Below are 12,248 nucleotides of genomic sequence, written 5' to 3'. Positions count from 1 at the left end.
TTTCTATTTGTCCAGGTTATACACACCTTCTATCACTAAAATCTGTCTCTACTTGTGTCTCCCAGAGCAATTGAAGCCTCTGAAGACCTATGTGGATCCACACACTTATGAGGACCCCAACATTGCTGTGCTTAAGTTTGCCAGTGAGATCCATCCCAGCCACATAACCAAACAGAAAGTCATTGGAGCTGGTGAGTGAGAACACTGTTGAAACAATGTGCTTTGGGGCTTAACTCCAAGATGTTGAAAGATTTTTCCAATCCCTAAAGTCACTGTTTATATTGCGTCTTTTTCTTCATACAGCTTAGCAGTTTGACTGACAGTGGTTACTTGAGCGAGATTAACATCTTTGCGGCTGAGTTCTCATTCGACACGTTTGAACATATTCCAGTGTGGCAACCCCTTTTTTGGCTGCCATGTCCATAATGTTTTGGCAGACGCGAGAACAGTCAAATCAATGCGCTTCATTGACAAATGAAAGAAACTGTTGCAGTGTTTCCGTGAGAATGTCAGAGCACCTGGCTTCTTCTCGCTGAATTAGAAAGTTTTATTGAAGTGACCACCTTTACCCTTTGAACCAACAACACCCCTAGATCTGGACACGACCCCCCCCCTTTCCCATGACCACTGCCCCCCTCCCCCATGTGACAGCTGATTCCCATGCCCCCACACCACAGGCCCTCCAGCAAATCACGCAGCGCTGGCTCTCAACACCCCAGCCAGCACACACCTCTCTGAGAGCGCCTGAGGCAAAACAGCCGATGAGACTTCCCTGTTTACTTTCTCTCTGTTACACCGAGCAGGAAACTGGAGGAGACCTATTAAAACTCTCAAATACCGTACCTGGAACGTGCCCGAATCGTGTTAGATTTTAACCACTTTAACCATTATTTTATGCTTTAACTATTGAAAAACAGCAGATATACAAGCTCACAGCGCGGCATCGAGTGCCGCGCTGCGAGCTTGTAGATCTGCTATTTTTGAAAAATCTTGAAAATGTGTGCAAGTCTTTGAATATCTTTGACCCGATCTTTGACCCCGACTTCTAAATCCTTCCTCTAAATCGGTGGTTCTCAAACCTTTTCATGTCAAGGACCCCCAAAATTACAGGTATTTGTGGCCACAGACTCTCATCTCAAAATATGTTGTTCCAGGGACCCCCCCAGAAGCAAATATTTGAGTTACAAATGTTTGCTTTTAAATAGATATATTCAAAGACTTGCAAAAGAAAAATCTTGATTTAAAAAAAATAGCAGATCTACAAGCTCGCAGCGCGGCACTCGGTGCCGCGCTGTGAGCTTGTATATCTGCTATTTTTCACTGGTTAAAGCATTCAATAATTCTAGGCCTAAACGGGTTAAAGAAACGCTGTGTTCTTATTTTATTTTTTTAATGTCGTGCCCTGCAGGGGAGTTCGGCGAAGTGTACCGTGGCATCCTGAAGGCGCCCAGCAGGAAGGAAGCGGCCGTGGCCATCAAGACGCTGAAGCCGGGCTACTCGGAGAAGCAGAGGCAGGACTTCCTCAGCGAGGCCTCCATCATGGGCCAGTTCTCCCACCAGAACATCATCCGTCTGGAGGGGGTCGTCACCAAATGTAAGGACCCCAGGGGGCGTCACATTGAGTGGGACTGAGTTACTAGGGCCCAAAGATGGAGGGGACTTGATTATTTTATATTTTAGCTTTTGAAAAATAGCAGATATACAAACTCTACAAGCTGTAGAGCTTGTAGACCTGCTATTTTTGAAAAGTCTTGAAAATGTATGTTTTTCGTAACTCAAATTTTGCTTCTGGGCGGTCCCTGGAACTAAATATTTTGAGATGGGAGGATCATGGCCAAATATATATCATTTTGGGGGTCCTTCACATGAAAATGTTTGAGCACCACTGACATAAAAAAATATATAAAAAAAAAAAAAAAGGATTTAGAAGACATAGAATCGGGTCAAAAATGTTCAAAGACTTGCACAAATGTCCAAGATTTTTCAAAAATAGCAGATCTACAAGCTCACGAGTGCCGCGCTGTGAGCTTGTAGATCTGCTATTTTTCAATAGTTAAAGCACAAAATAATGCCCCCCCACCCCCATGAAGAACATCCATGGGGGGCTTGCAGTGAATCCTTTAAGGCCCCGCCCAGACAAATCATCATGAGTGTGAAATTAACGCTGAGAGTGTATTTTTTTTTTACTCGCGTCAGCATTTATTTTAATAACTCTAATAATAAAAACTGACACTCAGGATCTTGCAGGGCACAGTACCTTCTACCTAGCTATTATCGTCTCTTGTTGCAGTTGTATAAATGGACGAGATGCCAGCTTGAGCAGTGGGTAAACCTTTCTTTTTTCTTATTTTTTTCAGTCAAACATGCCATGATTGTGACAGAATACATGGAGAATGGAGCACTGGATAAGTACCTCAGGGTAAGATTTGTTGGCGTGAAAAGTTATGATTATTTTCACAGTGACTGCAAGCTGCACCTCTCTGACATACTACATTCTATATTGTTGTTGTCGGGTGGAAACCTTGTATCTCCAAGTTTCACATTTTTATGTTCTTCCGCAAAGTAAAGCCCTGCTTCATCATACAAGGCCGTCGCACAAAAGTAGTGAAAACAGGAGATCTACAAGCACAAGGCGTTGTGTGCTTGTAGATCAGCTGTTTTCACTAGTTTAAATCATTTTTAAAATGAAAAATGCAAAACGAACGGACATTTTTTGGACATACAAGGTTTTCACCCGACAACGACGATATACATCTACATCTACATATTTAACAACTCTAATCCTGGCGTCCCTGTTTTGGGAATGTCATTATAGGTGAACATTTCCCAAAATGTAGAAAAGGGGGGGAAAAAGGCTATATTTGTGAAACACAGTTGATATGATAGTTTAAAATAGGGCAGTCGTTACCAGCTGTACTGGCAATTCGTTTACAGCGTTCCATATTTCATTCCAAGCTTAAATAATTCCATTTCCCAGCAGCCTAGTGTTTCACGGAAAACACTCATTAAAGACATTGTGCAACGACCGTGCGCAAACAATGAACTTCGCTCTGTGAATCAAACATCTGGTTTTGTGGGTCTTTCCATCCAATAATCAGGACCACGATGGTGAGATGTCTTCCTTCCAGCTGGTGGGCATGATGCGCGGCATCGCCGCGGGCATGAAGTACCTCTCCGACATGAGCTACGTTCACCGAGACCTGGCCGCCCGCAACATCCTGGTCAACTGCAACTGTGAATGCAAGGTCTCCGACTTCGGCCTGTCCCGCGTCCTAGAGGACGACCCCGAGGGGACGTACACTACTAGTGTGAGTTGGGGTCATATACTCTGGGGCAGCTATGAGAACTCTAAACTCCCTCCGTACCCCACTCCCTCTCCCCCCTCACATTAGCTAAATGGTTGCCAGTCCTTTGTCTGTTTTTTCATGTTTTTATTGTTGGTTGTGGTAATGGTGCAAATGTCTATGTACTTGTATTGTTTCTTGTCTTTTTGTCAGAGCTGCAACTTTTTATGTGCTGAAACTAAATACCACCAACCTGGTTGTGTGGCAATACAAAATAAATAAAAAGTAACATACATGGGCAACTGGCGGCCCGGGGGCCACATGCGGCCCCCACCTTCACTTAATGCGTCCCGCAGGTTTATACCGGAATTCTGATGTATTATTGATTTCAGCTGTTACAATTCTAAACATGACCTGCTTTAATTCCTTCAGTCTATATAGTATACGGTAGTGTAGTATAGTTGTATTAAAATGTATTTTTTTTGTCCAATGTATTTGTATTTAAGTTCATAAAGTTAACATGAGTATATAACTAAATGTGTTTGAAATTAAATCAAAATGTTACATTTCAGGATTCCAATTAAAAAAATAACAACAAAATTATTCAGGATTCCAATTCAAAAGAAGCTAAAATAGCCGATCTACAAGCTCAAAACGCATCGCAGCGCGATGCGTTTTGAGCTTGTAGATCGGCTATTTTTGCTTCTTTTAAGTTTTGTGTGAGATACTAGAATGACAAAGTAGAACGTAGCAATATGCAATGTGGCCCTCTGGAGTGAAGGTGTAAATATAGTGGCCCTCTGGAGTGAAGGTGTAAATATAGTGGCCCCCTGGAGTGAAGGTGGAAATATAGTGGCCCTCTCCATCATCAAAGTTGCCCACCCCTGCTCAGGGGTGTCACACCAATTCTGGGCCCTGGGGTACAAGGATTCACAGCGGGCCCCCCCATGAATGTTCTTCATAGGGGGAGAGGGGGTTTAACCTATTTAGACTGGGAACGCATTATTACGCGTTATTTTGTGCTTTAACTGTTGAAAAATAGCAGATGTACAAGCTCACAGTGCGGCACCGTGTTCCGTGCTGCAAGCTTGTAGATCTGCTATTTTTGAAAAATCGTCTTTGACTATTTCAAATCCTTCTGAGGTTTTTTGAAAAACCTATGTTTCTATGTCAGTGGTGCTGTATTTGGTCACAGACTCCATCTCAAAATATGTAGTTCCAGCCAGGGACCCCCCAGAAGCAAAATCTTAGTTACAAATATTCGCTTAAAACATACTTATATTTAAAGATTTGCACATATTTTCACGACTTTTCAAAAATAGCAGATCTATAAGCTTGCAGCGTGTGAGCTTGTATATCTGCTATTTTTTAATAGCTAAAGTATAAAATAATTAAAGCTCCTCCACCTTGGGCCCTAGTAACTCAGTCCCCTTCCCCCCCTTGTCATACTTCTCATGACATAAGATATTCCTTTTGTTCTTTTACATCTAATAGTTTGCTGGTTTTGTGTGCTAGCATGCTGAATCTATGTATGTTTGCCTACACTGTTAAATCCAGAACGTATTTTAATAAATAAAACATGACATTAACCAATCTGTATCGTAGAGTTAATACATTAACACTAGCACATCTGCAGTGTTTTTGAGTTAGTCTCTTATTGGGACATGTAGACACTGGTGTTGGGTCGGAAACCATAGTGGTTGACAAATAATACTGCCCGAAGCTCATAAGTAGGGCTGTCACAATTATTACATAATCGTCTAATCCCAATTATTTGACATAATCGCGATTAATTTTCATAATCGTCATAATCGTTTCCATGTTGAAAAATGTTCATATACATATTTCTTAAGTAAAAGAATTGTGGAAATAGCAGATCTACAAGCTCACAACTTGTGAGCTTGTAGATCGGCTATTTCCACTATCAATGTTCTTTTTTAAGTATAAAGTTGTCAAATATGTCAGTAATTTCTTTGTATATTTAGGTTATGTGTCATATCTACCATGTGCAACATCAAAGCCTACAAGCCAAACAGAAATGTAATTGTCAACGACAAAAACACAATTAAATCGTTAATCGCAATTATTTGAGTGACAATTAATCGTCATGTAAAATGTCATAATCGTGACAGCCCTACTCATAAGCTCAATATCTCCCCCGGGCCAACTGCCTCTTTGCCTCTCGAGTAGTAGAAACGTAACACTCTTCTTGCCTTAGAGTGGTAGAAATGAAACACTCATTGTCTGAGAGTGTAAAACATGTAAATGGACCCGCGGACCCAGAAGCATCCATTTTGGTCACAATTTTTGTACACCCTCAGAATTTAGGTCAACACTGAGGATTTGACTGTGGAAGACCCGAGTAAACAGGGATTTATATTTGCGGTAGACACTTGTTAAGAGTTGAAATGTGAGAGCAAAAACAGTTTATTCATGTTTATCCATACTTTCAACAGGGTGGTAAGCTGTACCTCTCTGACATACTACATACTATATCGTTGGTGTCGGGCGGAAACCTCGCATCTCCAAGTTCCAAATTTGTATGTTCTTTCGCAAAGTAAAGCCCTGCTTCATCATACAAGGCCGTCGCACAAAAGCAGTGAAAACAGCAGATCTACAAGCAGATCTACAAGCACACAACGCCTCGCACCGCGAGGCGTTGTGTGCTTGTAGATCGGCTGTTTTCACTAGTTTAAAGCATTTTTAAAATGAAAAATGCAAAACGAACAGTTTTGGACATACAAGGTTTTCACCCGACAACGACGATATACATCTACATCTACATATTTAACAACTCTAATTGTGTGAAAACAGTTTATTCATGTTTATCCATACTTTCAACAGGGTGGTAAGATCCCCATCCGCTGGACGGCCCCGGAGGCCATCGCATACAGGAAGTTCACCTCGGCCAGCGACGTGTGGAGCTTTGGCATCGTCATGTGGGAGGTCATGGCCTTTGGAGAGAGGCCCTACTGGGACATGAGCAACCATGAGGTGAGCCCCAGCGCCAACAGTAACGTTGCTATCATCAGGGGTGTCGCACCAAATTCTGGGCCCTGGGTGTACAAGGATACACTCCACATTTTGTGCTTTAACTATTGAAAAATAGCAGATATACAAGCTCGCAGCGCGGCACCGAGTGCTGCGCTGCGAGCTTGTAGATCTGCTATTTTTGAAAAAATCGTGAACTTTTTGTGCAAGTCTTTGAATATTTCAAATCCCTTTGTGTCTACCGTATGTCAGTGGTGCTCAAACTTTTTCATGCGAAGGACCCCCAAAATTATATGTATTTGGCCACGGACCCTCATCTCAATACATTTAGTTCCAGGGACCCCCAGAAGCTAAATTTGAGTTGACAAATGTTGACTTAAAAAAGATTTGCACACATTTTCACTACTTTTCAAAAATAGCAGATCTACAAGCTTGCAGTGCGGCACTCGGTGCCGCGCTGTGAGCTTGTATATCTGCTATTTTTCAACAGCTAAAGCACAACATAATTAAGGCCCTTCCACCTTGGGCCCTAGTAACCCACTCCCCTCCCCCCCCCCTTGTACCCTCCCTGGCTATCATTTAATGTTAGCCAACGTGTTAACAAACCAGCTACAAGGAACCTTTTGTGACTTGTGCCAACGTTTACACTTACAAGTTCAATATCCTGTACATTCTGGGAATTACATATAATATTCTGTGTAACATCATATGCAGTTTATCTAGATACTCTCACCATATTCACTGCTACAGTCAGTTCCAATATATTCTCACACTGTGCCTTTATTCTGTAAATACTCCTCCATGCCAGCCCACCGGGGAGCTCAGACAGGCCTTTGTGTAAATAATATAAATCAGATTTCTTATTCTTTATAAATATTTTACTGTATCAGATTTATTATTTCTGATTTTGTGATAGTAGGGTCAACCAAGAGAGCAACCTACCACGTTGAAGCTCTTAGTAGTGTATGTGTGACAGTACTCATCTGGTTCCAATAATGCTATTCTGAAAATCGAAACTCCTGTTGAAAGGCATTTGAAAGGCATTCTTTTTGCACTTTGCAACAGAATGCTGGCATTAACCCATTTAGAACGGGTACGCATTATTGTGTATCATTATTTTATGCTTTAACTATTGAAAAATAGCAGATATACAAGCTCACAGCGTGGCACAGAGTGCCGCGCTGCGAGCTTGTAGATCTGCTATTTTTGAAAAATCTTGAAAATTTGGATTTTGACCCGATTCTATAAGTGTCTTTTGAATCCTAAGATGTTTTGAAAAACCTATGTTTCTATGTCAGCAACCTGGCAAGCCATCGTCAAAGAAAAGGTCCTTTTCACTTAACTGGCGCTCAGTTAGTCTGTTCTTGAGAGACTACTATGTCAGTGGTTCTCATACTTTTTCATGTGAAGGACCCCCAAAATTATATTTATTTGGCCACGGACGCCCATCTCAAAATATTTAGTTCCAGGGACCCCCCAGAAGCAAAATTTGAGTTACAAACGTTCGCTTTGAAAATACATATATATTCAAAGATTTGCACACATTTTCACGACTTTTTCAAAAATATCAGATATACAAGCTCACAGCGCGGCACCGACTGGTTAAAGCATTCAATAAGTCTCGGCCTAAATGGGTTTTTAATATTGAGCACGCCGAGGCATTAGTACAACTAAAGTCTTCCTCGTGTCCTCATGTGATTGCAGGTGATGAAGGCCATCAACGAGGCTTTCAGGCTGCCGGCGCCCATGGACTGTCCCTCAGCTGTGTACCAGCTGATGCTGCAGTGCTGGCTCCAGGACCGCTCCAAGAGGCCTCGCTTCCCCGACATCGTCAGCCTGCTAGACAAGCTGCTGCGCAGCCCCGACTCCCTGAAGGCCATCGCAGACTTTGACCCCCGGTAAGAATTTGTTTAGACGCCAGAGTTAAATTACCACCACAAGGAGGACCCATCTGACATGCTCGAGCGTATGTACGGTGGAGTCGAGCGCGGGGCCTAGCTAATGAGAAAAATCTGCCGCCCCTGTCTGCTGCAGCTCTGGTCGGGTTTCTGCTGAAGAATTATGTGGTATCGATGCGTTGTCTAAATGTTATGTGAACGCACGCACAATATTTGTCTTTGTGTGTGAACTGAACGTGTATAAGTGTTAATGCGTATTGTGAGAAGCAGTGGAGGACAAAGGTTGTCATGTTCATATCTTAATCGGCTCTCTCACCCTAACTGCACCAACTGGTTTTTATCACTGGGTTTCCTGCGCAGTAATTACAGCCCTCGCTCGCCGGCTTTGTTGTGGGAAAGCCTGTTGACGATTATCGCTCTGATCTGCTTGCTTTCCTCCCAGCGTATCCATCCGCTTGCCCAGCACCAGCGGTTCGGACGGCTCCCCCTTCAGGTCGGTCTCGGAGTGGCTGGAGTCCATCAAGATGAACCAGTACAGCGAGAACTTCACCTGTGCCGGGATCGTCACCATGGACCAGGTCCTGCAGATGAAGAATGAGTAAGTGGCATTGCATCCAGTGTTGTGCAACGTTACATAATTAGATGGTTAATGTCCTCGCTATCTTATCGGTGGAGACGGCCAAACTGCCCTTATCCTATAGCAGTGGTTCTCAACCCTGGCGGGGTCGGGGTTCCCAAATTATTTTAGGGGGTCCATAGATGATTTACTTAATGTGCAACATTGTTTTCTCACTCAACAGTAAACAAACCAACATAAGGTTTAAGTGTATATAGGGTATCTACACATTTCTAAAGTGACAATTTAAGGACTTTTTAATACCTCTAAAATGACAAATTAAACATTGGACAAATTGTCAAATATTAAAGGCAGGAATTGTGAAAATAGCCTACAGTTTACAGTTTAGGCATTTAGCAGACGCTTTTAATCCAAAGCGACTTACAATAAGCAGATAGCACATCACTATAATAAGCAAGATATTGTGTCAGAACATCGACAACAATATAACAAATGCATAGGAATATCAATCTAGAAAAAAAAACATGTAGCAGGTAGATCTGCTATTTTCGGCATGTAGATCTGTTATTTTCACAATAGAACCATTTTATACAAAATGTAATGCCTCAACTCTTAGTGCTTGTCAGTGTGTGTGTGTGTGTGTGTGTGTGTGTGTGGGGGGGGGGGGGGGGTCCCCAGTTCAAATATTATTATTTTGGGGGTCACAGCCTGTAAAGGTTGAGAACCACTGTCCTATAGCACCAGCGTATTGCATGAGAACGCTGTGACTTCTCTGAAACCTGTGTCTAGAGTACGTATTGTTTTTGTTTTTCCAAAATGTCACCCTTTAACAGCCAGCTGAATAGTTTACGCACAATATAAACTTCGGCCTCAGCTACAACTTGAGAGACGGGTGAGACGGAAAAAATAATGGGAGGGAGAGAGAGAGAGAGAGAGAGAGAGAGAGAGAGCGGCCTCATTTGTGGTTGCGTGGCGGTGGCGGCTTGTGGTCTCTCCATTCCCTATTCTTCCTCCCTCCCTTTCTCCATTCTTTCTCTCATCCCTCCCTTCCCTTCACCCACACACTAGCAGCCCTGGGCAGCACTTTTGCTATTGCCATAAACCACTAGTTTTGCCTGTTTGGGGCAATGGCCTTTGTGGCCGCTCCGACTTTAAAGGAGTGGAGAGAATAGCCCGTGGAGCGAGAGGAACCGGAGGAGATCAAGCAACCGAAATAGATGAGCGAGACTTTAAGTCCCAAAGTCTGCCCTTTCTTTCCACTTAGGAAAAACTGAAGAGGTGTACCCGAATTGGTCAGCATTCTGCCCAGCTTATCACCGCGCAGTTTGAAACAATTATCATGCCGATTAGATCTCCTCGGATCTGCGGGAGCGCCGAGGGGGTCATTTACTTACACGGTCGGAAATTTGGGCAGGAATTGGTTAGTGAAGCACATAATATGAAGTTGTTTTTGGACAGTGACAAGGTCCAAGAGTTTTTCCTAGCCACAAAAAAAAAAAGAACGTCCCCTGCGAGGTTTTTACAGTACGTAACAAGGTTGGTGTTGGTAGCGATTGGCAGAGATAGGCATACTCTTAATCCCCCTTTGAAGTGTTTGTCATATTCTGCGGCGTGATTTCACAGCCGTTTCCATCTCATCTGGTTGCACTCTTGGAAAACCAGCAGCTATTTACGACCCACCCTTCTGTTCACCAGACAAGTGATTCAGGGCAGACAGGGAGAATCCTCGTTAAGTAATTATGGCTCTAATTAAGGCTTTGACTATGGGCTGACTATGGCACGTTGGAGGCATTTTAAAGGTTTGCATCGCATAGGTGAAACCGCCATTACCACCCTTTGATGGTAAAGAGAAATGAAAAAACCCTGGGAGATTGCTAACTTGAATACACTCTCAACTAAGCCAAGTGACTCAATGACGGAGTCACACATGAATGGAGGTTGGGTATTATGCCGGTAATTCGTCACAATGGTTCAGTTGGTGATCACTTCAAGGAATGAGAGAGAGAGAGAGAGGAAGGAAGGATGTGCTTGAAAAAAAATGTGTTGGAACGAGGCCAAAGTATGAACCCATGCGTGGCTCCTCTTACACTGTCTCATCTCTCTTTCACAGGGATATCAAGAACATTGGCGTGAGGCTGCCCGGCCATTTGAAAAGGATCGCCTACAGTATCCTGGGGTTGAAAGACCAGACCAGCACGCTGAGTGTGTTCGCCGTGTGATCCCGAAAACGAAAACAAAAAGGGAATTTGAATCGGGCACTGAAGTGGGCAGCCCCTGAAAAGACTGAACGTTGAACTCTATCAAGCTGAGCTGGAGTCAAGCTGCAGGGACGGCATTGGATTGGCTCAAGCAAAACAAAACTCTTCAACCCCAAGGGGCCAGCCAAAACAGACTGACTTACTGGACATTTTTGTTCCTCGAGTTTTTTGTTACAATAGTTTTTTTTTTCTTCATCTTATTCAAAATGGAATGGAGCAAATATACAGCAATAGATGTATCACGTAGTAGACAGTGTATATTTTTTGATATATATTTTTTATTATTCATGCCTTCTGTACAGATACAACTCAAGCATCTATTTTTATTTTTTCATTTTATATTTTTTCCTTTTGCATTCCTACTTTGTGGAAAAAAAACAAGAATGGAGCCAGATGTTGAAGTGGCTTGGAGTTTTGGTCCTTGCTTAGATTACACCCTTTGAGGTTGTAGCATCCAGAATGCTAGAAATGACAAGGAGAACACAGTAAGTCAGATTGTACAGGAGGGGTGGGCTGTCGCCTCGCCTAGGACTGAGGCTGGTGCTGATGTTGTGATGTCATCTCCTTTGACCGGAGTGGACTGATGTTGTGATGTCATCTCCTTTGACCGGAGTGGACTGAGATGAGCTTGAGCTGGCCTGAGATGAACCACTTTAACCCTTGTGTCCCAACATGGGCATGTCATAATATGTGTGTGTGTGGTAGGGGGTGTTTGTGGAAAAAATGTCACAGGTTGTTTTAAAACAGCAGATCTACAAGCTTATGCGATGAATGGTGAGCTTGAAAAATTGCTATTTTTGAAATAATATGGAAAAAGTGACATGATAGAGGTGTAATAACCTTGTCGGCTACTGCATTGCCCTGCTACTAGCTGTGTTCAGATATTAAGCTATTGTCATATAATTGATGTTATATGAAAAAGAAAAATGAACTAAAATAGCAAGCGAAGACATGCGGTATATTATGAGGTACTCTTCGCGTACACTTTTTTAGTTTTTTAATTTGGGTAATTTCCCAAATCAAGAACGCCACTTATAAATGTAGCACTTGGACCAAGAGTCGTTTGGTCTGGAGTCGTGTCAGATGGAGAGCACAATGGGGACTTCAATCATTTGCCATAGGAGGAAGCAGATGCTAAGATGAATGAGGTGGCATTAAAAGAAAAAAGTGTTCCAGAGATTCAAACATGGATTTCATTTTGAACACATCTTACAGGCCAGTTGTGACAAGTCAGTAATGA

The 12,248-nt window shown here is 42.7% G+C and overlaps 1 protein-coding gene across 1 annotated transcript in view; it reads left to right on the top strand.

The window, feature by feature from the left end:
• Window positions 1–11,180, top strand: part of epha2b (eph receptor A2 b) — a 40,092-nt gene extending 28,912 nt beyond the window's left edge. The window contains exons 10-17 of the mRNA XM_080733139.1: window positions 66–191; window positions 1,409–1,594; window positions 2,358–2,419; window positions 3,099–3,308; window positions 6,129–6,278; window positions 7,980–8,173; window positions 8,616–8,771; window positions 10,861–11,180. Of these exons, the coding sequence (XP_080589265.1) occupies window positions 66–191; window positions 1,409–1,594; window positions 2,358–2,419; window positions 3,099–3,308; window positions 6,129–6,278; window positions 7,980–8,173; window positions 8,616–8,771; window positions 10,861–10,969 (1,193 nt within the window). The 3' untranslated portion in view covers window positions 10,970–11,180. The remainder of the gene's footprint in view (window positions 1–65; window positions 192–1,408; window positions 1,595–2,357; window positions 2,420–3,098; window positions 3,309–6,128; window positions 6,279–7,979; window positions 8,174–8,615; window positions 8,772–10,860) is intronic.
• The last annotated feature ends 1,068 nt before the right edge of the window (window positions 11,181–12,248 follow it).

The sequence above is a fragment of the Nannobrachium achirus genome (assembly GCF_963921795.1).
Source record: "Nannobrachium achirus genome assembly, chromosome: 9".
NCBI classification, from domain to species: domain Eukaryota; kingdom Metazoa; phylum Chordata; class Actinopteri; order Myctophiformes; family Myctophidae; genus Nannobrachium; species Nannobrachium achirus.
This window is presented reverse-complemented; position numbering and strand designations above follow the sequence as displayed.